The sequence below is a fragment of the Diabrotica virgifera genome, chromosome 4 (assembly GCF_917563875.1).
Source record: "Diabrotica virgifera virgifera chromosome 4, PGI_DIABVI_V3a".
NCBI classification, from domain to species: Eukaryota; Metazoa; Arthropoda; class Insecta; order Coleoptera; family Chrysomelidae; genus Diabrotica; species Diabrotica virgifera.
Window position 1 is genome coordinate 168003665 of NC_065446.1, and position 27788 is coordinate 168031452.

The following is a 27788-nucleotide window of genomic DNA, read 5'->3' on the forward strand; positions in this document are numbered from 1 at the left end:
ACCGTCATCTCTTCGGCGAAATAAATATTTTGTACGTATATGTATTGAAGTTAAAACTTCTTTAGGGACGTTGTGCACTTTTTGGATGGGAAAAAGTATTAAATTGGCGACCGCCGTTGCGACCGTCATCGCCTCGAAGAAATAAATTTTTGAAGTGAAAACTTCTTAAGGGTCGTTGTGCACTTTTTGGATGGGGAAAAAGTATTAAATTAGCGACCGTCATCGTTTCGACGAAATAATTTTTTGAAGTGAAAATTTCTTTAGGGACGTTGTGCACTTTTTAGATAGGGAAAAAGTATTGAATTAGCGAACGTCATCGCGACCGTCATCGCTTCGGCAAAATAAATTTTTAAAGTAAAAACTTCTTTTGGGGACGTTGTGCACTTTTTAGATGGGGAAGAAATATTGAATTAGCGACCGTCATCGCTTCGGCGAAATAAATTTTTGAAGTGAAAACTTCTTTAGGGACGTTGTGCACTTTTTGGATGGAAAAATATTATTAAATTTGAATGGGGAGAAAGTAATAAATAAGCGACCGTCATCGCTTTGACGAAATAAACATTTGAAGTGAAAACTTCTTTAGAGACGTTGTGCTCTTTTTGGATGGAAAAAAGTATTAAATTATCGACCGTCATCACGACCGTCATCGCTTCGATGAAATACATTTGTAAAGTGAAAACTTCTTGAGGGACGTTGTGCAATTTTTGGATGGGGGAAAAGTATTGAATTAGAGACCGTCATCGCTTCGACGAAATAAATATTTGAAGTGAAACTTCTTTAGGGACGTTGTGCACTTTTTCGATGGAAAAAGTATTAAATTAGCGATCGTCGTCGTTTCGATGAAATCAATTTTTGAAGTGGAAACTTCTTGAGGGACGTTGTGCACTTTTTGGATGGGGAAAAATATTAAATTAGCGACCTTTATCGCTTCGACAAAATAAATGTTTGAAGTCAAAAATTTCTTTAGGGACGTTGTGCACTTTTTGGATGGGGATAAATTACTAAATTAGGGACCGTCATCGCTTCGACGAAAGAAATATTTGAAGTGAAACTTCTTTAGGGGCGTTGTGCACATTTTGGATGGGCGAAAAGTATTGAATTAGGGACTGTCATCCATCGCTTCGACGAAATAAATATTTGAAGTGAAACTTTTTTAGGGACGTTGTGCACTTTTTCGATGGAAAAAAGTATTAAGTTAGCGACCGTCATCGCTTCGATGAAATCAATTTTAGAAGTGGAAAGTTCTTGAGGGACGTTGTGCACTTTTTGGATGGGGGAAATATTATATTAGCGAACCTTCATCGCTTCGAAGAAATAAATTTTTGAAATGAAAACTTCTTGAGGCACGTTGTGCACTTTTTGGATAAGGAAAAATGATTAAGTTAGCGACCGTCATCGCTTCGACGAAATAAATTTTTTAAGTAAAAACGTTTTTAGGGACGTTGTGCACTTTTTGTATGGAGGAAAAGTATAGAATTAGGGCCGTAATCGCTTCGAAGAAATAAATATTTAAAGTGAAACTTATTTAGGGACGTTGTGCACTATTTCGATGTAAAAAAGTAATAAAGTAGCAACTATCATCGCTTCGACGAAATAAATATTTGAAGTGAAAACTTCTTCAGGGACGTTGTGCACTTTTTGGATGGGGAAAATTATTAAATTAGCGACCGTTATCGCTTCGACGAAATAAACTTTTGAATTGAAAATTTCTTTATGGTCATCACTTCGCTGAAATCAATTTTGTACATACAGAGAGAGTCTGTAATTTGGAATAAATTCAATATCTCAAATACTAATTGTTTTTTTGAAAATTGCTCAGATCCGTCGATTAGTATATCAAATTGTCCTTTTTACCATACAATAATAATGTATACACAGTGTCCCAATTTAGAGATATGACGTCATCGTTGATTTTCTTAAATGGCAACACTGTCATTTTGATAGCTATTTTGATAGAGTGTGTAAAGTTATACATAGCTGCAAAATTTCAAATTTTTATTCCCTACCATTTACAAGATAATAAAAAATAACAAAGTTATGAAATCAACTAATCAAATAATAATTGAATTTAATTATTTCAATTAAGCAAATGCTCATAATGTTGCCAATTATTGACAATATTATTGACAATAATTAAAGGTAACATTATGAGCATTTGCGTAATTTAAATAATTAAATTAAATTTTTATTTGATTACTTTTACTGATTGATTTTTTTTATCTTGTAAATGGTAGGGAATAAAAATTTTAAATTTTGCAGTTATGTATAACTTTACACACCCTATTAAAATAGCTATCGAAATGACAGTGTTGTCATTTAAGGAAATAAACGACGACGTCATATCTCTAAATTGTGACACCCTGTATACATTATTATTGTATGTCAAAAATGACAATTTGAAATACTAATCGACGGGTCTGAGCATTTTTCAAAAAAACAATTAGTATTTAAATTATTAAATGTATTCCAAATTACAGACATAACTTTGTTATTTTTTATTATCTTGTAAATGGGAGAGAATAAAAATTGGATATTTTGCAGTTATGTATAACTTTACACACCCTATCAAAATAGCTATCAGAATGACAGTGTTGCCATTTAAGAAAATCAACGACGACGTCATATCTCTAAATTGGGACACCCTGTATATATTATTATTGTATGTCAAATAGGACAATTTGAAATACTAATCGAGGGGTCTGAGCATTTTTCAAAAGAAGGATCAGTATTTGAGACATTGAATTTATTCCAAATTACAGACTCTCTCTGTATATAAATTATGTGTATGTATACATAAATAGCATAGGGCATACGCATCGCGCATATCGTATATGATATAGGTACAGCACTTCTTTTAGGATGGGGTAAAAGCATTGAGCTCGTAATGTAAATACTATAAGAAGTTTTCACTTCTGTCGGCACTCCCACGAGTGCCTTCAATTTTTTTAGATCTTTTATTACTGCTATCATCTCAATTTCTGTCGGATTTTGTATTTGTAGTGCTTCTGTTTCTTGTATTTGTTGTTGTTCTATTTCTTGTCTTTGTTGTTGCTTTTCTGTTTCTGTTTAGCCTTTATCGTTTAATAATTCTTCGAAATACTCTGCCAATCTGTTTAACTTTTCTGTCTTGTCTCCCAATAACGTACCATCTTTATTTCTGCAAAACATTGTGTATTTATTTTGAGTTGCTCGTGTCTTTTTTACTCCTAGATAAAAATTTCTAACCTCTTTTTGGGCATAGTTTTCTTCTATTATTTCTAGTTGTTTTTCCAAAAATTCTCTCTTCTTTTGCTTGCATAATCGTTTAGCTTCTCTTCTTTGGTTTTTATAATGCTCTTTACTTTTTTCTGTGTTGTTTCTAATAATATCCATTTTTGCGTTGTCCTCTGCTCTAGGATTCTTTTGCAGTCCTCATCGAACCACTGTTCTCTCTTTTCTTTTTCTGCTTTCCCAATACTAAGATCTGTCGCTTCTATCACGGTTGTTTGTATTATATCCCATTCCTCTTCTACATTCTCCGTTGTGATTCTTCCCAATCTTTTGTTTATCTCTTCCTCTATTCTTTTTTCTACCTCTTTATCTTGAAGGCGCTCTAATTGGTACTTTTCCGTTGTTTTCCTTTTCTGGGTAGTATGGGAATTTCTTGCTTCAGTTTAACTATCGTCAATATATGATCACTGTCAGCATCTGCTCCTCTGTAACTTCTGCAATCAGTCACGGATCTGTTGTGTTTTCTTTCAATTATAACATGGTCTATTTGGTTTCTGGTTTTCCCATCAGGAGAGATCCAGGTTATTTTATGTACATCTTTATGATCGAATTGTGTATTTACTATCTTAAGGTTATGTTCCATTGAAAAGTCTATTAGTTTTTTGCCATTGTCATTACTTTCTTTATGTAGGCATTTACTCCCTGTTATATTCATATACATATCCTCTCTTCCTACTTTCGCATTCATTCGCGAATTATGAACAATACAATAAACATACATAGCGAATCAAAATATTCATTAAAAGAACACTTAACATATTTATTTGATAGGGTACTCAGAGGTCATAATAAATTACTACAATGTAAAAATAAAATATTTTGTAATACAATTATTCCTAGCAGACGACGGCGACGCACACCTTCGCTCTGAAATTAATTGTATGTAATTGTCTAGATTTTGAGAATAGATGTCCTTTCATAAAATAATCTGTGTTGTGACGCCGACAGTAACTTGAAAATTTTTAAAGTTGATAAAAAATATAATACGACGCACACTCAATTGTTTTTCCTTATCAGTTAGGATTCTAAATACCAGATCGTATAAAGATTAAACATTGTACTTTTAACCTTTCTGCAGAGTGTGCAATTTTATATCAATGGGTCAAACAAAATTCCTTTCTTTAGACAGAGAATGTTCTTTGTCATTTTTATGTCATTTATTTGGGTTTTTGTGTTTTAACCATGTTTTAGCACATATTTATGTAATATGTAATATAAGGTTACTAAATGCAAATGTTTAAAGAAACAGACTGACTCCCGTAGGATATGGTAGATAGTTCAGTTAGTGAGAGTATAGGCAGGGATAGTTTAGATCGTGGGTTCAAACCCAACCCGATGTGAGTTGTTTAGACATTTATTAATTTTCTTGGTTTTTACTATGTCTACAGGGTGAGGCAGATAAAGGTCCTATTAGAAATATCTCGAAAACTAAAGGCAACAGAATCATAAAAATGTGAACGATGGGGTTTTAAAGAATGAACTATTTAATGAAAATATTTTCATATATTTCCTACTTCCGATTATACCGGATGTTGCTTATAACTTCGTTTTTGAAGTGAAAACTTCTTTAGGCACGTTGTGCACTTTCTTTGGATAGGGGAAAAAGCATTGAATTCGCGACCCTCATCGCGACCGTCATTGCGACCGTCATCGCTCATGCTATATATTATGTGTATGTATATATACATTGTGTAGACGTATTTAAATTTATAATAAATGTAAAACATATTTTGCGATGGGGAAAAAAGATTAATTTCGCGACCATCATAGCGACCGTCATCTCTTCGGCGAAATAAATTTTGTATATATATTAATTTGTTATGTGTGTGTATATATAAATTATAAAAAAGTATTAAATTTAAAATAAATATAAAACCTATTTTACGATGGGGAAAAAAGATTAATTTCGCGACCATCATAGCGACCGTCATCTCTTCGGCGAAATAAATTTTGTATATATATTAATTTATTATGTGTATGTATATATAAATTTTATAGAAGTATTAAATTTAAAATAAATATAAAACCTATTTTACGATGGGGAAAAAAGATTAATTTCGCGACCATCATAGCGACCGTCATCTCTCCGGCGAAATAAATTTTGTAGGTACATATATATATTTTATGTGTATGTATATATAAATTGTGTAGAAGTATTAAAATTTAAAATAAATGTGAAACCTATTTTTGGATGGTGAAAAAGGATTTATTTCGCTACCGTCATAGCGACCGTCATCTCTTCGACGAAATAAATTTTGTACTTTTCTATATTATGTGTATCTTAGTCCAGGAACTGAAGCTTTTCACCTCGCAATTTTTACAGAATGGATCGATTTACTTAAAAATTTGAGAACAAGTAGTGGATAGTCCAAGGATTAAAATCTATATGATGCCGAAAGGCGCTTTTACCATGGGGGTGGTTGCCACCCCATCCCGGGTGTGGAAATTTTTTATTATATTTTGACAGCAAAAGTTGATAAACACATTCATTCTAAGCAAAAAATTTTCTATACATTTTTTTGATAAAATGAATAGTTTTCGATTTATTCGCTATCGAAAGTGTTAGTTTTATATCGAAAAAATAAGTGTTTTTCAATAATATACTAATTTACGATTCACTTAATTTTTGCCGTAGAAAAAATTTTCTCAAACCAATTTGTTGGGAATTAAATAACCTAAAATTTCATACTTAAACATTTTTTCGTATCTCTAATGGTAACCTTTCTATTCTGAAAAAATCGACATTTTTACCAAATTACAAAAATTCGTTATTCGCTTTTAACTCCAGTTTTTTAAAAACTAATCTTTCTAAGCCAGTCAAACTTCTAGAATCTATTAATAATACATAAATAAAGAAGACTGAATAAGGCCCATGACTAAAAATATAGCTAACTTACATTATTATGCTTCCAATTAAATTTCTCCTTTTTTTTTAAACAAAATATATTAATTTTTTAACCGTAACTTTTCTATTTTTTATCTTAGAAAGTTTGGCGAAAAAGAATTTTGTAGGTTTCTATAAGGTCTATTAAGCTTAATATTAATTCTTTTTAAAATCCTCAATCGTAAAAAGAGGTGACTTTGAAAGGGTTGGTAAAGGTGGTTTTTGCATGTTATTACAAGTTTTAATTATCAATAGCTCACTCAATTTTTGCTGTAGTAAAAAGTTTTGCCAACCAGTTTCTTGAGAATTAAATTAGCTACAATTTCATATTTAAACATTTTTTCCTATCTCTGATGCTAATCTTTCTATTCTGAAGAAAATATAATTTTTTTCCAAACTACAAAAATTCGTTATGCGCTTCTAACTCAATTTTTGAAGTGAAAACTTCTTTAGGGACGTTGTGCGATTTTTGGATAGGGGAAAAAGCATTGAATTCGCGACCGTCATCGCGACCGTCATTGCGGCCGTCATCGCTTATGCCTTAAGCTATATATTATTTTTGTATGTATATATAAATTGTATAGAAGCATTTAAATTTTAAATAAATGTAAAACCTATTTCAGGATGGGGAAAAAGGATTTATTTCGCGACCGTCATCTCTTCGACTAAATAAATTTTGTAGGTATATTTATTGAAGTGAAAACTTCTTTAGGGACGTTGTGCACTTTTTGGATGGAAAAATGTATTAAATTAGTGACCGTCATTGCGACTGTCATCGCTTCGAAGAAATAAATTTTTGAAGTGAAAACTTCTTGTGGGACATTGTGCACTTTTAGGATGGGGAAAAATATTAAAAATTAGCGGCCGTTATCGCGATTGCCATCGCTTCGACGAAATAAATTTTTGAAGTGAAAATTTCTTTAGGGACGTTGTGCACTTTTTAGATGGAAGAAAGTATTGAATTAGAGACCGTTATCGCTTCGAAGAAATAAATTTTTGAAGGGAAAAATTCTTGAGGGACGTTGTGCAATTTTTGGTTGGGGAAAAATATTAAATTATCTACCGTCATTGCTTCGACGAAATAAATTTTTGAAGTGAAAATTTCTTTAGGGACATTGTGCACTTTTTAGATGGGGAAAAAGTATTGAATTAGCGACTGTCATGGCGACCGTCATCGCTTCGGCGAAATAAATTTTTGAAGTGAAAACTTCTTTAGGGACGTGCACTTTTTGGATAAGGAAAAATTATTAAATTAGATACCGTCATCGCTTCGACGAAATAAATTTTTAAAGTGAAAATTTCTTTGGGGACCTTGTGCACTTTTTGGATGGAAAACTTTTAAATTAGCGACAATCATCGCTTCGCAGAAATAAATATTTGAAGTAAAAACTTCTTGAGGGACGTTGTGCACTTTTTGGATGAGGAAAAAGTATTAAATTAGCGACCGTCATCACTTCGAGAAGTTTTTGAATTAAAAATTTCTTTAGGGACGTTGTGCACTTTTTGGATGGGAAAAGTATTGAATTAGCTACCATCATCGCTTCAACGAAATAAATATTTGAAGTGAAAACTTCTTGAGGGACGTTCTGCACTTTTTGGAGGGGAAAAAAGTATTAAATTAGAGAACGTCATCGCTTTGACGAAATAATTTTTTGAATTGAAAATTTCTTTAGGGATGTTGTGCACTTCTTGGGTGGGGAAAATATTGAATTTGCGACCGTCATCACTTCGTTAAAATAAATTTTGTACGTATATAAATTACGTGTATGTATATTATATAAAGAGCATAGGGCATACGCATCGCGTATATCATTTGGTATAGCACTTCCTTTTGGATGGGGAAAAAGCATTGGGCCCGTAATTTATTTACTATAAGAAGTTTTCACTTCTGTCGGCACTCCCATGAGTACCTTCAATTTTTTTTTTTAAACTAATCATTCTAAGCCGATCAAACTTCTAGAACCTATTAATAATATAAAAATAAAGAAGACCAAATAAGGTTAATGACTTATTTTAATTAGGGTGGTGATTAGGAGGTTGCTTCGGATCACTTTTTCGCTGAAAAAAGTAGGGACTAACATTCTTTTCAATATACGTCCCTTAATTTTTGAGCTAAAGACTTTATTTTTATATGTGGAGATAGATATTTTAAAATGCTTTAAATTAATTTGAACAAGTTATTCTCGAAAAATGCTTAATTTTCCCGTCTTTTAACTTTGAAACTACAGTATTTAGCATTTGACGAAGAATAGCTTACATTTAATAATGTATAGCTCGATTACTATTGGTCTTAAAAAAACTAAAAGAAACGGTTTTGTTTATTGTTTCAAAAGGTACATTTTTGTTAAGTAAAGTTGTTTTGATAAATCTAAAACTATTGTAGTTATTAGCAGTAAACCAATTAGAAGACATTGATATTTTCGATATAAAACTAACACTTTTGATAGCGAATAAATCGAAAACTATTAATTTTATCAAAAAATTGTATAGAACGTTTTTTGCTTAGAATGAATGTCTTTACTAACTTTTGCGGTCAAAATATAATAAAAAATTTCCACCCCCGAGATGGGGTGACAACCACCCCCATGGTAAAAGCGCCTTTCGGCATCATATAGATTTTGATCCTTGGACTATCCACTACTTATTCTCAAATTTTCAAGCAAATCGATCCATTCTGTAAAAATTGCGAGGTTTTGTCCTATTTTAAGCTTCATTACTTGGACTATCTATACATAAATTGTATAGAGGTATTTAAATTTAAAATAAATGTAAAACCTATTTTTCGATAGAAAAAAAGGATTTATTTCGCGACCGTCATCGCGACCGTCATCTCTTCGGCGAAATAAATATTTTGTACGTATATGTATTGAAGTTAAAACTTCTTTAGGGACTTTTTGGATTGGAAAAAGTATTAAATTGGCGACCACCGTTGCGACCGTCATCGCCTCGAAGAAATAAATTTTTGAAGTGAAAACTTCTTAAGGGTCGTTGTGCACTTTTTGGATGGGGAAAAAGTATTAAATTAGCGACCGTCATTAGCGACGTTGTGCACTTTTTGGATGGGGAAAATGATTAAATTAGCGACCGTTATCGCTCCGACGAAATAAATTTTTGAATTGAAAATTTCTTAATGGTCATCACTTCGCTGAAATCAATTTTGTACATATACAGAGGGAGTCTGTAATTTGGAATAAATTCAATATCTCAAATACTAATTGTTTTTTTGAAAAATGCTCAGACCCGTTGATTAGTATTTCAAATTGTCCTTTTTGACATGCAATTATAATGTATACAGGGTGTCCCAATTTAGAGATATGACGTCATCGTTGATTTTCTTAAATGGCAACACTGTCATTTTGATAGCTATTTTGATGGGGTGTGTAAAGTTATACACAACTGCAAAATATCAAATTTTTATTCTCTACCATTTACAAGATAATAGAAAATAACAAAGTTATATCTATAATTTGGAATAAATTCAATAATTAAAATAATAATTGTTTTTTTGAAAAATGCTCAGACCCGTCGAATAGTATTTTAAACTGTCATTTTTGTCATACAATAATAATGTATACAGGGTGTCCCAATTTAGAGATATGACGTCATCGTTGATTTTCTTAAATGGCAATACTGTCATTTTGATAGTTATTTTGATATGGTGTGTAAAGTTATACACAACTGCAAAATTTCAAATTTTGTTCCCTATCATTTACAAGAAAATAAAAAAGAACAAAATTATGAAAAACAAGTAATCAAATAATAATTGAATTTAATTATTCCAATTAAGCAAATACTCATAATGTCGGCCCTCAATTATTGTCAAATTGTCAATGGGCAACGTTATGAGCATTTGCTTATTTGAAATAATTAAATTCAATTATTATTTGATTACTTGTTTTTCATAACTTTGTTATTTTTAATTATATTGTAAATGATAGGGAACAAAAATTTGAAATTTTGCAGTTGTGTATAACTTTCAGTTCGAGTTTGGCAAGCGAGGCGAGAGGTCGTGTGGCAGGTGTATTGGCGATAAGGTAATTTCGAATTCGAAACCTATCACAATAAAAACACCGGTTTTTTAAAAGACCTATCGTTATCGATAATCGTTAAACTTAAAAAGCGTTCTTGTGCGAAATAAAAATAAACTTCTAAGTGTATAATAATAATATTTATATTAGTGCTGAGGTTAACATTTAATTTAAAATGGCCAGTGGCGGAACAGGAACAATCCGAAAGGAAACCTATAGAAAGAATGAAGAACTATCTGATAGTGGCGACGAAGAATCTAAGAAGAAAAAATATAAAGAAGATAAATTATATTTTGAAAAGAGTAACCTGACGAGACGAACACCGAATAAAAGCAACGACACAAATGAAGAGATGATAAAAATTATGCGGGAAGTTATGTGGAAAAATGATGAAATGATGGCAGAAATAAGAACCATACGGAAAGACCAAAAAGAAACGATGGAATATATTAAGGAGCTGAAAGAAAAAAACGAAAAATTGGAAGAAGGTTTAAAAATGGCAAACAATAGAATAGAACAATTGGAAAAAGATAGACGGAGAAATAATATAGTATTAAAAGGCCTAACACTAGATGCTACCGACGGAAAGCCTGTAAAGGAGTCAGTAGAACACTTCATAGGAAGAAATCTGAAATTAGAGGTCAGACTGAGAGGAGCGGTGAAGATCGGCGACCAAATCTTTGTAGCAGAAATGGAAAACCTAACGGATAAGATGAGTGTACTAAAAAACAAAGGAAAACTGAAAAATCTACAGGGACAAAAGGTGTATATAGAATCAGATTTAACAAGAAAGGAAAGGGAAATACAAGCAAAAATTAGGAAAATGGCAAAAGAAGAAAAAGACAAAGGTAATACTACGAAGATAGGATATATGAAACTGGAGATTAATGGAAAGGAGTGGAAATGGGACCATAATAAAGAGAAACTTATACTAACTCACAGAAATATCGGGGAAGGGACTTCAAAAAACTAAAAGAAAATAATGAGACCGGACCCACAACAATGACAACCAAGGCAATGAATGGGAAAAGCGATAGGGAAAAGGATGATGCAAAGGTAAACAAGGATGAAAATAGGAAAAAGGGGAAAGCTAGATTGCAGAAAAAAGGAGAGATAAAAATGGGAACATGGAATGTGAGAAGCATCAATGGAAAAGAGGAAGAACTGGTAGAAGATATGATAAGACAAAAAATAGAAATACTAGGAATAACAGAAACGAAGATGAAAGGAAAAGGTCTTAAGAAAATACACAAAGGATATTGGTTACTTTGGGTAGGAGCGGATACAAAAGAGAGAGCAAAAGAAGGAGTCGGGATAATAATTGCACCGAATAGACTACAACACGTTATAGAAGAAACATATGTTAACCAGAGAATATTATCGGTGAAAATTAAACTGATGGACGAAGAAATATGGACAATAATAACAGCCTACGGAGTAAATGAAGATGCAAGAAAGGAAGAGAAAGATAAATTTTTCGAGGAGCTCCAAATGCAAATTGATAATGGGGAAGAAAACATAATTGTAATGGGAGATCTAAACGGTAGAGTCGGAAACAACAACAGCGGAATAGAGGAGTGCATGGGAAAAGAAGGAGAAGAAATGCTAAACAGAAATGGTGAAAGAATAATAGAAATATGTATGGAGAATAAACTAGTTATAACAAATACAAAATTTAAACATAAAGAAGTACACAAATACACGAGAGTACAAGACAGCAGAAACGAAAAATCAATCATAGATTACTTTTTGGTAAGCAGCAACAAATGGAAAAGAGTACAGGATACGAAAGTGAAAAGAGGCTCGGAGATTGGCAGTGACCACCATCTAGTAATAATGAGAATGAGAACAACAGAGGAAAAAGAAGAAAAGAGAAGAAAGGTAGTAAATGAAAAAATAAAAAGTTACAAATTAAAAGAGGAAATATATAAGAAGAAATTCCAAGAAAACTTAGATAATACTTTGAAAGGTAGGGCAAAAAATACAAATATAGAAAAAAAATGGGAATATCTAAAAACCAGCATAATCAAAGCAGCTGAGGAAACTTGCGGGAAAGCAAAAATAGCAAACACTAACATGAGGAGAACAGAATGGTGGACGGAAGAAATACGAGAGAAAATAAAGAACAAAAAAGACAAATGGAAAAGATACCTAAGCACAAAACACCCGGAAGATTACGAAGCATATAAAGAAAAAAGGAAAGAGGTTAAAATAGCGGTGAAAGCAGGAAAGGAAAGGTCATGGGAGATATTTGGACAAAAAATGACAAAAAATTATAGGGAAAACCAAAAACTCTTCTACGGCGCATTAAAACAACTCAGACAAAAGAAAGAGCACACGATGCCGAATATAAAAGACAAGAATGGAAACGTACTAACAGAAGAAAAACAAATAATGGAAAGATGGAGAGAACATTTCAAAGAGCTAACTCATGTAGACAAGGACAACATAGGGGAGATACAAGAAAGGAATGAAAAACAACAAGTGGAATCCATAACAAGAGAGGAATTAGAGAAAGCAATAGAAAGAGTAAAACTGGGCAAAGCACCAGGCAAGGATCATATCACCCCGGAAATGATAAAATTCATGGGGACAGAGGGAATGGATAGCATGAAAGAACTAATGAATGATATCATAAATAGAGCAGAATTACCAAAGGACTGGAAGAAAGACATTATATTACCAATACACAAAAAGGGAGACAAGAGAAACTGTAATAATTACCGAGGTATCACCATATCAAGTATCCCTGGGAAGGTATTAGCAAGAATACTAGAGACAAGAATAAAAACACAAATAGAAACAACTATGGAAGACACACAGTGTGGATTCAGGAAGGACAGAAGCACGCAAGACCTAATATTCACATTAAGACAAGTAAGTGAGAAGGTAATCAAGAAAAATAGAGAGATACATATGTGCTTCATTGACCTGGAAAAGGCGTTTGACAGAATCCGAAGAAAGGACGTTTGGAAGACACTAACAGAAAGGGGAGTCGACAGACACATAATAGAAGTAATAAAGGATATGTACAAAAATAATACAAATACAGTAAGAACCAATAACGAGGAATCCAGAGAATTTTCTACAAGTCAAGGCGTCAAACAGGGATGCGTGCTGAGTCCACTGCTATTCTCAGTGGTACTGGATGAAGCGATAAAGAAAGCCAAGAGAAGAATGAGAAAACTAACATTAGGATACTGGCAAATGAAACAGACTCAACTATCGGAGCTACTATTTGCAGACGACATGGTATTGATAGCAGAAAACAGAGAAGACTTACAGAACAATCTTGAAATCCTAGAAGAAGAACTATCAAACATAAATATGAAAATTAATACAGAGAAAACAAAAACAATGATAATTTCAAATACGAGGAAGACACACGCAATAGAATTAGACGGGAAACAACTAGAGCAAGTGGAATATTTTAAATACCTAGGAGTAATAATCGAATCAAATGGTAAACAAGACATGGAAATAAACGAGAGAATGGGACGAACAGGAAGCTTATTTAACACTATGAAAACAACATTTTTTGGGAAAAAAGGGATACCGGAAAAAGTAAAAACGGCAGTCGTTAAATCAGTAGTTAGACCAACAATCATGTATAGCAGCGAGACATGGACATTGACGGGGAGACAAAAATCCAGAGTCAATGCTATGGAAATGAGGTTCCTGAGGAAAATAACAAACAGAAAAAGGACAGACAAAATACGAAACGAAACAATTAGACAAAACCTAAAACTAGAACCAATCAATGAAAAAATAGTAGAAGGACAACTTAGATGGTTCGGGCACGTGTGTAGAATGTCGAACGAGAGGCTAACAAAACGAGTGTTCGAAACGAGAGTGCAGGGGAAAAACAAAAGAGGGAGACCAAGAGTTATGTGGGTAGATGAAATCAGGAAAGAAGTCGAGAAGAAGGGATTGACATTGGAAAGTGCAAGAAACCTAGCGCAAGATCGGAAAGCATGGAGACTACAATGCCAAACTCAACTCCACCAGCCTTACACCTAAAGGTAGAAAGGCTTAGGACTAAGTAAGTAAGTAAGTATAACTTTACACACCCTATCAAAATAACTATCAAAATGACAGTGTTGCCATTTAAGAAACTCAACGATGACGTCATATCTCTAAATTGGTACACCCTGTATACAACATTATTGTATGCCAAAAATGACAATCTGAAATAATAATCGACGGGTCTGAGCATTTAAAAAAAAAACAATTAGTATTTTAATTATTGAATTTATTTCAAATTACAGACATAACTTTGTTATTTTCGATTATCTTGTAAATGGTAGAGAATAAAAACTTGATATTTTGCAGTTGTGTATAACTTTACACACCCTATCAAAATAGCTATCAAAATGACAGTGTTGCCATTTAAGAAAATCAACGATGACGTCAAAGCTCTAAATTGGGACACCCCGTATACATTGTTATTGTATGTCAAAAAGGACAATTTGAAATACTAATCGACGGGTCTGAGCATTTTTCAAAAAAACAATTAGTATTTGAGATATTGAATTTATTTCAAATTACAGACTCTCTCTGTATAAATTATGTGTATGTATACATAAATAGCATAGGGCATACGCATCGCGCATATCGTATATGATATAGGCACAGCACTTCTTTTAGGATGGGGTAAAAGCATTGAGCTCGTAATGTATATACTATAAGAAGTTTTCACTTCTGTCGGCACTCCCACGAGTGCCTTCAATTTTTTTTTGAATGGGACGCTCTGTATATTTTTATATTTTTAAATTCTCCTCGATGTCTTCGTTGTTAAAATATAAGGTTTTGTAATGTTATATAGGGTAGTTTAAAAGGGAATTACATTTTTTTTTCATCAAATTTTCATATATAACATCAAAAACTCTATTTATATTCATATGATTTTTAATATAGTCTACTATTGTTAAGAATTGTTAGCATGTATAGCTAAATTTTTAATTTTAGAATAAAGGGTTGGTCGAAACTCGGAATGAGTATTTTCTGAGTTTTCTTAAATGAAACATCCTGTATTTTAGTATTGTAATGAAATGATATGATATGGTACTTTTTTATTTCTTAAGCATTCCCTATACCTAACTACTTTAGTTTGTGAGTTATTGGTGATTCAAACCAAATATTATTGCAACAAAATTACGTGAAATTTTATTAGGTTGGTCGTGAACATTTTCAATCGCAAATAATTTTTCGGAACACATATTAATCTAGGAATACCTACATATTAATCTAAACTGATCCTAAAAATTACCAATAATGGTTGAGCTATAAAAATACCTACGTTGACGCATTGTTGACGCGATAAACAATTAAGCACAAATTAAAGCAGTTATGTATAGGGAATGCTTAAGAAATAAAAAGGTACCATAAAATATCATTTCATTACAATACTAAAATACAGGGAGTTCCATTAAAGAAAACTCGGAAAATACTCATTCCGAATTTCGGCCAATCCTGTATATCAAATGCAACATTTAAATATACATACTAATAATTTTTAACAATAGTAGACTATATTAAAAATCATTTGAACATAAACAAAGAAGCTTTTGATGTCAAATAACTACAATTCTACAGGGTGGAAAGAAGACATGGAAGAGAATTCAGAAATGTAAAAATATACAGAGTATTCCATTTTAAAAAACGAAGTTATAAGCAACTTCCGGTATAACTTGAAGTAGGAAATATATAAAAATATTTTCATTAAATAGATCACTCTTCAACACCCCGCTATTCCAATTTTCATGATTCTGTTGTTTTTAGTTCTCGAGATATTTCTAATAGGAAGGTTATCTGCCTTACCCTGTGTGTTAAGTCAAGCTGAAAATGTACCTATACTGTTACGTTGTTCTAAGATATAAAGTAACGTTTAATAAATAGCAATATGCTAGTGGGTAACTGCGAGACTTGCAAGATCAAGACCAAGACCAAGACCGGGAGTGCAATACCAAGACCAAGAACAAGACCAATTGGTACAAGACCAAGACAAAGACTCTCTAAGTCTCGTCTTGGTCTTGCATTTGATGCAACGATAATGATGACCAATGACCATTGTGTTTTGAACCACGACTGCGTTTACTTCTACAATATGATATCTGTGATTGGAAATTATTTTAGTACAACTATTTTTTGTGTTCATCATTTTAGAAAAATAGCTATTGTTTATTTATTTTTGTTAAATTATTGCAAACATTTTCTTTTTAGGGTGTAGTGCTATTTGGCCTATTTCATCATGAACCTCTACACTATAATGACTACTTCTATCCATCATGGGCGGAGTGGATTGGGTGGGCTTTAACTCTTTCCTCTATCATAATGATTCCAATTTTTGCAATAATACAAATCTGCAAAACGAAAGGATCCTTTACTGAGGTAAATAACATAGTTAATATAGTAATATACAAGATTACATTTTTGACCTATATATTTAAAATCAGCGTTTGAATACATAAAACATGTATTTTTTATTTTGAATTTACTTTTTTTTTGCATTGACCCTATATTTTAAACTAGTGCAGTCACTGGAGGTTTTCACCTTCGATTCCGTTGAACGTCCATCGATTTTAATGAAAATTTGTGTGAGGTTAGAGAATACTTCAAGATACAAAAGTGACGTTGTGCCAACTTACGATTTTACTCTAGGGATGAATGCCACCCTATATCGAGGTGAAAATTGTTTCACTAATAATTACCCCATAGTTCGATATAGGGACAAATTATATTATAAGCAATATTTGTTAGAGCAAGTTATTAAAATAAATTAAAACTTTATGACTTATTAAAAATCAAAAATTATAATTTTTCATGAAAAAAATGCATGTTTACAGCGGCTTTTCATAAATAACTCAAAAACTATAAGTTGTTATAAAAACGTTATTATTACCAAAATAGAAGCTCATAAAAAGTTGAATAAATTTCATACTTGAAAAATCTTTTAGTATTAAGTAAAAGTGAGTTATGGGTAGCTGAATGTATTTTTCTTTTCGGCGATTAAGTACTCAAACCTAACTATTGAAGCTTAAATAACAGGGAAACGATGCACTTTTTTAAAATATAGGAACTTATTAAACACTTGTCCAAGTACTCAGCAATGCCTATCAAATAAGCTTCAAAAGAAGTTAATACCAACAAAATTAAGCAAGTTACGATGAAAATAAAAGGGCCCTTACACCTTACAATTTTTAGAAAAGCGTTACAGCCTAAATTTTACTGCCAGAACCATGTAACCGGAACACTGTAACCTTTTATTAAAAAAAATAAAGGATTTAAAAGATTTAATTGAATACTTCAATATATGTATACGTTGAAATTACCTCTCAAACGGTTTTTGGGTGAGAATTTACGGAGTTATTCTAAAAAACCATTAATATTTTTTTTTGGAAAACTTTTTGAGCATAAATTTTAAAAAATTTTTAGGGCATAAATTTTGAAAAAATTTTGGAACATAAATTTTGATGCTATCAACTTTTTCTGGAGCTGATTTGATAGGTACTTCTGAGTACTTTGATAAGTATTTTTTAAATATATTTTATAAAATGCATCCATCGTTTTCCCGATATCTAAGACCTGTAATTTATTTATATTTACCTACTATTTATGCGCCCTGAACTAATTAAACCTTTAATGATATTGGGTTACATCCTAATTATACTCCAAATTGATATTATCATTGTCATCCATCAGACTAGTTAGCAAATTACTTGATCAACCCAATGGCTTCGTCACAAAACAGATAGGTTGTAAAGATAATTCACAGCATTCTTAGCAAAAAAATATCAGTTCCTTTACTAATAATTGGACAATAAACCCATAACAAAAGCTGTTTTACTTGCTAATATTGAATGTTTTCTCAATGACACTCTTGCTAAGCGCTTAAACAGTTTATATGTAATGGATGGGATAAAAGAGATAATAATTTGAAGAATATTGGACTGAAAATTGAACGAAATTACATTAGCATTAGAAGCTGAGACAGCTAAATGATCCAGGCAGCCCACTACTGCTGTAAAACTAACTGCTCAAGAAATAAAAGATTTTCATAAGATGACTGAAAAAGGCCTCAAAATTATTTTTAGAATATACTAGGATGAAATCCAATATCACTAAGGTTTCAATTAGTCGAAATTATGTGCTAAAAATATGAAAACCATGTCACCGACAACTGCAGTGTTTTTTGCAATAATAATAGAAAGGAAAAAAATATGAAAAATCGTTTTTCATTCTGATGTAGTAGAGGTTATGTGCTAAAAATATGGGAAAAATATCAACACAGTGGGTTTATCTTATTTGGCTATCATCATCATTCTCTTTGCCTTATCCCTATGCGGGGTCGGCTTCCCTAATTGCATTTCTCCACACAATTCTGTCTTGGGTCATATCAATGTTAATCCCCTTTACCAACATGTCCTGCCTTATCGCCTCCCCCCAGGTCTTCTTTGGTCTTCCTCTCCTACTCCTTCCAGGAATCTGCACTTCAGCTATTCTTCGTATTGGGTGATCAACGTCTCGACGCTGAACATGACCGAACCATCTTAACCTATGCTCTCTCATTTTGGCATCAATTGGTGCCACACCTAGACTTCCCCTAATATACTCATTTCTAATTTTATCCTTCTTTGTCACTCCACTCATCCATCTAAGCATTCTCATTTCCGCCACATGCATTCGTTGTTCCTCTTTCTTTTTCACTGCCCAACATTCAGTTCCGTACATCATAGCCGGTCTTATGGCTGTTTTATAGAATTTTCCCTTCAGCTTCATTGGAATTTTTCTGTCACACAACACACCACTCGCTTCTTTCCACTTCATCCATCCAGCCCTAATTCTACTGCATGCATCTCCATCTATTTCTCCATTACTCTGTAATACCGATCCTAGGTACTTAAAACTATTGCTTTTCACAATCATTTCACCATCCAAAGATACCATTTTATTTGTAGTAGCTCCATCTTTAAATGAACATTCCAAATACTCTGTTTTTGTCCTACTAAGTTTTAAACCTTTTTCCTCCAGAGCTTGTCTCCACTGTTCCAGTTTTTGTTCTAAGTCTCTTTCACTATTTCCTACTAACACGACATCATCAGCATACATTAAGCACCATGGAATGTTACCCTGTAGTTTCGCTGTTATCTGGTCCAAAACTAATGAGAATAAATACGGACTAAGCACAGAGCCTTGGTGCAATCCTACTTTCACATGAAATTTATCAGTCTCTCCCACACCTGTCCTAACACTAGTCGTTACTCCCTCATACATATCCCTCACAATCTTTACATATTCACCAGGGACTCCTTTCTTATTGAGTGCCCACCACAGAATCTCTCGAGGAACTCTATCATATGCTTTCTCAAGATCAATGAATACCATATGAGCGTTTGTTTCTTTACTCCTGTATTTTTCCATCAACTGCCTTATAATGAAAATTGCATCTGTTGTTGATCTACCCTGCATAAAGCCAAATTGATTCTCGGATATTTCGGTCTCTTCACGTATCCGTCTGTCAATTACTCTTTCCCATATTTTCATGGTGTGGCTAAGCAGTTTTATAGCCCTGTAGTTTGTACATTGTTGTATATCTCCCTTGTTTTTGTAAACAGGTACCAGTATACTGCTTCTCCATTCGTCTGGCATTTGTCCGACTTCCATAATTCTATTAAATAGACCTGCTAGCCACCTTGTTCCTGTCTCTCCCAATGCTCTCCATACTTCCCCAGGAATATCATCTGGTCCTACCGCTTTTCCTTTCTTTATTTTTTGAAGCGCTTGAGCCACTTCCTCGTTGGTTATTTTGGTGACCATTGCTGCTACTGTCTCCGTTGACTCTACAGGCTGTCTGTCAAATTCTTCATTTAATAAGCTGTCAAAGTACTTTCTCCATCTCTTTTTGACTTCCCTTTCGTGAACTAGTATTTTATTATTTTCATCTCGGATACATCTAATCTGATTAAAATCTTTTGCTTTCCTTGCTCTCTGTTTGGCTATTTTATATATCTTCGTTTCGCCTTCCCTGGTATCAAGTCGATCATATAGGTTTGAATACGCTTCTGCTTTGGCTTTTGCTACTGCTACTTTCGCTTCCTTTTTCGCCACCATATAGTTTTGAAGATCTGTGTCGGATCTGGTTTCTTGCCACTTTTTATATAATTTTCTCTTCTCTTTTATTTTTCCTTGTACTTCGTTTGACCACCACCAAGTCTCTTTATCCTCAAACTTTTTTCCTGACGTTTTCCCAAGTATTTCAATAGCAGTCTCTCTAATACTACTGGCCATTTTTCTCCAAATTTTATTAGGGCTTCCTTTCATGTTCCAACATATTTTTTCTACTATTCTTCTCCTGAATAGACCTTCTTTCTCATCTTTCAGCAGCCACCATTTGATTTTTTGTGGTCCTCTCCGATATTTTTGTTTAGTTTCGCTTTTTACTTCGATGTCCAGAACAAGCAGCTTATGTTGTTGGCTTACTGTCTCACTCACTATTACCTTGCAGCCCTTGCATTCACGCATGTCTTCTTTCCTTATCATGAAGTAGTCTATTTGGGATTGATGTTGTCCACTTTTGTAGGTAATAAGTTGAGTTTCTCTCTTTTTAAAGAATGTGTTAACAATCGCCATATCCAATGCTGCTGCTAATTCAAGCATGTCATCTCCAGCTTCATTTCTAGTTCCAAAGCCTAATCCCCCATGTATTGTTTCATATCCTGTCTTGGTTTGGCCCACATGTGCATTGAAATCACCTCCTATTATAACTTTCTCCTCTGCTGGAATATCACTCAGTACGTCTCCTAATTGATCATAGAAAGCTCTTCTTTCATTCTCACCCAGACCTGTTTGGGGAGCATACACACAAACAACATTCAATACCTCTTTATCAATTACAAATTTCACTGACATCATTCTATCACTCGTTCTTACAACTTCTACTACGTTACCTTTCATTTCACTATCAGCAATTATACCAACTCCATTTCTAGTGTTACTACTCCCTACATACCACAATTTGTATCCTTCACCTAGTTCTTTCGCCCTTTGTCCTTTCCACCTAGTTTCTTGAATACAAGCAATTTGAACTCTTCTTCGTTTGAGCGCATCCACTAACTCCAGACTCTTACCTGTAAGACTACCAAGATTCCAAGACCCTATCCTGATTTTTCTAACCTGCAATGGTGTTTCCCCTGAGATAGTCCTATTATTATTTGGCTATGTTCTAGAGAAAAATGGTAAATCCAACCCTTTCATTCAAAATAAAAAAAAATAAACGTAAAATAGTCATTGAGAGGTTTTCTCAAAAAATTACCTAGTAGTCCAGGGACCGAAGCTTTTCACCTCGCAATTTTTACAGAATGGATCGATTTGCTTGAAAATTTGAGAATAAGCAGAAGATAGTTCAATAATCGAAATCTATATGATGCCAAAAGGCGCTTTTACCATGGGCGTGGTTGTCAGCCCATCTCGGGGGTGGAAATTTTTTATTATATTTTGACCGCAAAAGTTGATAGAAACGTTTATTCTAAGCAAAAAATGTTTTATACATTTTTTTGATAAAATTAATAGTTTTCGATTTATTCGCTATCGAAAGTATTAGTTTTACATATCGAAAAAATCAATGTTTTTCGATATTATAGTCGGTTGCAAAGCACTAAATTTTTGCCGTAGAAAAAATTTTTTCAAACCAAGTTCTTGGGAATTAAATAACTTACAATTTCATATTTTAACATTTTTTCGTATCTGTGATGCTAATCTTTCTATTCTGAAGAAAATGGCATTTTTTACCAAACTACAAAAGTTCCTTATTTGCTTTTAACTCCAGTTTTTTTAAAACTAATTATTTTGTAGATTTTCAGAAGATCTATAAGCGTAATAATATTACATCTTTTTTAAATCCTCAGTCGCAAAAAGAGGTGACTTTGAATGGGTTGGTAAAGGTGGTTTTTGCATGTTATTACAAGTTATAATTATTGTCAATAGCTTACTAAATTTTTGTCGCAGAAAAAATTTATGCAAACCGTGTTCTTGTGAATTAAACAAGCTACAATTTTATATTTTAACATTTTTTCGTATCTCTGATGCTAATCTTTCTATTCCGAAGAAAAGGTCATTTTTCCAAACTACAAAAATTCGTTATTCGCTGTTAACTCCATTTTTTTTAAAACTAATTATTCTAAGCCGGTCAAAGTTCTAGAACCTATTAATAATACATAAATAAAGACAACCAAATAAGGTCAATGACAAATTTAAATTAGAGTGGTGATTAGGGGGTTGTTACCGATCACTTTTCGCTGAAAAAATTTCGACTGACATTCTTTTCATTCTATCTATCTAATCAGCCCTAAACATTCATCCTTGGATATAGGCCTCCTCTTCCTTCTTCCATGCCTCTCTATCTTGGACAATTTGCATCCATTTTGACCCAGTGTGTTTCTTCAGGTCATCTGACCATCGCATCTGTGGCCTTCCCCTTTTTCGTTTGTGGTTCCATGGTCTCCAATGTATTACCATCTTAGTCCATCTTTCATCCTTCTGCCGTAGGGTGTGCCCGGCGAACTTCCATTTAAGCTTTGCTACTTGGGTAGAGACGTCTTTCACTTTTGTTTTGTTACGGATCCATTCGTTTCTTTTCCTGTCTGATAATTTAATGTCCAGCATTTGTCTTTCCATGGCTCTTTCTGTCTTTGCTATTTTTTCCATATTCTCTTTTGTAAACGTCCATGTCTGAGAGCCATATATTAAAACAGGGAGTATACATTGATTGAAGACTTTTGTTTTTAGGTATTGCGGGTATTTTCTGTTCTTAAGAATATAAGACAGTTTTCCGAATGATGCCCAGGCCAACCTTATTCTTCTCTTTATTTCTTCGGTCTGATTTTCTTTATTTAATCTAGTGATTTGTCCTAGATATATATATTCTTTTACTTGTTCTATTCTTGTTTGTGCCACTGTAATTACTAGTTCTTCTTGTTGATTGGTCATGGTTTTTGTTTTACTGTAATTCATCTTCAGTCCTATCTTTGTCGATTCTCTATCTAGTTCTTCCATCATTCTTTGTAATTCTTCACTTCTTTCTGCTATTAATACAATATCATCAGCATATCGTAAGTGATTCAGATATTGCCCGTTTATGTTTATACCCAAACAATCCCAGTGCAGTTGTTTGAACACATCTTCTAGCGCTTGGTTGAATAGCTTGGGCGAAATGGTATCTCCTTGTCTTACTCCTCAGTTTATTTTAATAGGCTCCGTTTGTTTCATTAGCTTGATAGTTGTTGTTGCCTTATCATATATATTTGTATTTAAGTCGGTATAACTGTAGTCTATTCTGCTGTTTTGTAGGGAATTCTTTACTGCCCAGTGTTCCACACTATCAAATGCTTTTTCGAAGTCAATAAATGGCATGTATAGCGGGATATGATATTCGTTAGCTTTTTCGATTAATATCTTCATCGTTAAAAGGTGGTCACTTGTACTGAAGATTTTTCTAAATCCGGCTTGTTCTCTTGCCTGGTATCCATCTAATTTAGTTGTTAATTTGTTTGTTAATATCTTGGTTAATAGTTTGTACATCACATTTAGTAAAGTTATGGCTCTGTAATTCTTTAGATCCTTTTTATATACTTTCTTAAATAGTAACAATGTTACTGCTTCGTTCCAAGTGTTGGGTATTTGTTTTGTCATTAATATTTTATTCATAAGTGTGTACAAAACTTCTCTAGTTGTTTTCCCACCATTTTTTAGCATTTCCACAGTTATCCCGTCTTTTCCTGGCGATTTATTATTCTTCATCTCCTTGAGTGCTCTTTTTATCTCATTCTTACTGATTTCTGGTTGTAAGTCGGAATTGACATTTTTTATTTTTATTTGTAATTGCTTAAGGATTTCTTGTGTTGGTTTCTGTTTTGTATTGTAGAGGTTTTTATAATATTCTTGTGTTATTTGTATAATTTCTTCTATATTATTGGTCTCTATGCCTTCTTTGTTCTTTATACTATTAATCTGTATGCTTCCAAGCTGTGGTTTTAAGCACTTCATATTTTTATTTTGTTCAATGGTTTTTTCTATTTTTTCTTCCTGTACTATCCTTTGACTTTCCTTGATGTTCCTTCTGATAGCTTTGTTTACCTCGTTGTAATCTACTGTGTTTCTCTTATCTTGTTCTATTAATGTTTTTCTTTTGCTCATGAGGTTTTTTGTTTCCTAGGATATATTGTTTTCCTTTTTTATTCTTGTTTGTACTACCTCTTTTCCCGCCTTTGCTAATGTATCGGTTAATAGCTGATTTATTTCATCGATATTTTTGTTTTCCAAATCTCTAGTGGCCGGTATACTTTCCCTTATTTTTTGTTTATATTCCTCTTTTGCTTTCTTAAGTTTTCCCGTATCTAGTTTCGATCTATTTTCCATTTTCTTTTTTGTTTCGAATTGGCAATTAATGCTGAGTTTGGCTCTGACAAGTCTATGATCACTACCGGTTGAGAAACGATTCAGCACTGTAACATCTTTGATGATGGCTTTTTCTGTTGTAAGGATGTAATCTATTTCGTTTTTAGTATTGCCGTTGGGACTTATCCATGTCCATTTTCTTTGCGGTTTTTTGTTAAAAAACGAGTTCATAGCAAAAAGTTGTCTTTCCTCCAAGTAGTTCATTAATGTATGTCCTCTATTATTTCTTTCGCCGTATCCATATTGTCCTATTCTGTGTTCGTCTTCGTCTATTCTTACCCCTAATTTGGCATTGAAGTCTCCAATTATTAGCGTCAATTTAGTTTTTTTTCTTCCACAGCGAGTGTTATTTCTTCGTAGAAGTTTTCAATATCTTCATCTTTATATGTGCTTGTTGGTGCGTATACCTGTATAATTTTCAACGACGTTCTTTTTAATTTAAGCATAATGTAGGATACTCTGTCTGATATACCCTTGGTGGATTGTATGTATCTAACGATTCTCTTGTTTATTATAAAACCAACTCCGTTGTTGGTGTTATCTTCATTACCTTTGTAGTACAGCATGTTTCTCGAGTTTAATAGTATTTTTTGTTCTCCTTTTCTTCTTATCTCTGACAGACTGATGATATCCCATTGTATATGAGTTTAGTGTCTTCATTCATGGATCTGATGTTATATGTACCTACGTTTAGTTTAGTCGAATGTTTGCCTCCCCCAGAATCCTTGAGGCGGACCGGTTTGTCGGTGTGGAATTGTGAGTTGTTATCTCTACCCACCTGGGGTAATATTCCGTTTGTTTTGTGATTCGACATGTTTTTCTTTGAAGAGGGTTTTTTGACATTAAAACGCCACGCTTGTCAGGCGGGTTGGCGAATTTCCATTCAGCCGCCCATTCTGGGTTAGACGCTGTTGTCAGCCGCTCATTCTGAGTCAGACGCTGCTCTGTTTTGATTCCATACAAACCCTAAAATCAAGGGGTTGCCACGTCCGCCATCCATACCGTACCGAAGGTGTTCTTCTCCGCCATGGCTGCCGTTGTGGACTTCATCCGTAACCCTGGACAAGGGACCCTAAACAGGTACTAGTTTCCCGGGTCAGGAAACCCCTGGAATCTACGGAGGGCAGGGATTGATTCATTTTCCCTGGTAGGACTATCCAAAGGAGTTCCTATCCGCTACCCATTTCTTCTTTTCTTCATTATGTCACTTAATTTTTGAGCTAGAGACTTTTTTTATTTCTGGATATAGATAATTTTTATATACCTACTTTAAATTAGTTTGAACAAGTTATCCTCGAAAAATGCATAGTTTTCCCGTCTTTTGACTTTGAAACTACAATATTTAGCATTTGACGAAGAAGAGCTAACATATAATAAAGTCTAGCGCTATTACTATTGGTCTTCAAGAAAACCAGATAAAGTAGTTTTGTTTATTTTTTCAAAATGTATATTTTTGTTAAGTATAGTTGTTTTGATAAAACGAAAACTTTTTGAGTTATTAGCAGAAAACTTATTAACAACATTGATTACTTCGATATAAAACTAACACTTTTTCAGATAAAACTATTCATTTTATCAAAAAAATGTATAGAACGTTTTATGCTTTGGATAAATGTTTTTACCAACTTTTGCGGTCAAAATATAATAAAAAATATCCACCCCCGAGATGGGGTGGCAACCACCCCCGTGGTAAAAGAGCCTTTCAACATCATATAGATTTTGATTCTTGGACTATCCACTAGTTATTCTCAAATTTTCAAGCAAATCGATCCATTCTGTAAAATTTGCGAGGTTTTGCCCTATTTTAAGCTTCATTATTTGGACTATAGATAATAATTTTTTTTTTGACAAGTTTCAATATTTTTTCTGAGCTGAATTTTGATCCTAAAATCTGAAGAAAAAGCAATCAGTGTTCGTGGGCGTCAAAACAATATGTTTATAATTTTTTTTTTAATTTTTGTAAGTAAATTATCGCTCAGAAAACTTTTTTTAATTTTTTTTTGAAACAACACATTTTTTGGGATATGGGATCCCTGGGGCCACCAAGGAAGTAAACATTTGGGTGAAGGGGTTTTTTAAATACATAGTTTCGAGTGCCTAATTCTAAATAAGCATCCATTGGATAGCAGATTTTAACATAATTTACTCGTAGTGCTATACTTACCTTCTTTTATAAATAAATACTAATAAGCTCACATTTATGTTACAGAAATTAGCTTTGAGCATCTCCCCTGTAGAAGAACACGAAGAAATACGAAGAACTAAACTAGCAAGAAGATTTAAAGCCAAACATTGGTTTTATGTGTAAAGAAAGATGCAAATAATATTATACGTATTTTAGTATTTTTAAAAGTTTAGAAGAAGATGTATCAGCTCATAACAGCTTCTTCTAATAACTAACGAAAAATATAGATATTTATTTATTTTTTAAAACGTATACATAAATACATGACGAAATATATAGTCGAAAACTAAAGTAGAAAATCTACCAAATATTGAATATTTTACTCTAGCTAGATAATACATACTGAGAAGTTTTCCATATTTTTTATGTAACAAAAAATATTGATTTCTAGAACCATTTCTAGATTTTGAAAAACTATATTTTGGGCATATTTATTAGTGATGTTGAAAAAGTAACTATTTGTTACAAAGTACTCGTTACTTACGAATACCGAAAGTAACGATTACTTTACAGAGACAAATCGTTACTTTAATTACTCTGATTACTTCGTACTAATCGTATCAGAGCTAGTAACGACTATTGTATCTACTTTGACTACTCTGATTACTTCGTTACTTCATACCAATCGTATTAGAGCGAGTAACGACTATTGTATCTACTTTGATTACTCTGATTACTTCTTTACTTCGTATCAGAGCGAGTAACGACTATTACATCTACTTTGATTACTTTGATTACTCTGATTACTTCGTACCAATCGTAACAGAGCGAGTAACGACTATTGTATCTACTTTGATTACTCTGATTATTTCGTTACTTTGTATCAGAGCGAGTAACGACTATTATATCTACTTTGATTACTTTCATTACTCTGATTATTTTGTACCAATTGTAAGAGAGCGAGTAACGACTATTGTATCTACTTTGATTACTTTGATTACTCTGATTACTTCGTACTTCGTGAAGGTCG

General features: G+C 33.0%; 1 protein-coding gene across 1 annotated transcript in view; it reads left to right on the forward strand.

The window, feature by feature from the left end:
- LOC126883732 (sodium-dependent dopamine transporter-like) overlaps positions 1-26941 on the forward strand; it is a 241325-nt gene extending 214384 nt beyond the window's left edge. The window contains exons 14-15 of the mRNA XM_050649395.1: positions 16405-16572; positions 26843-26941. Coding sequence (XP_050505352.1) covers positions 16405-16572; positions 26843-26941 — 267 coding nt within the window. The remainder of the gene's footprint in view (positions 1-16404; positions 16573-26842) is intronic.
- Positions 26942-27788: the final 847 nt, after the last annotated feature.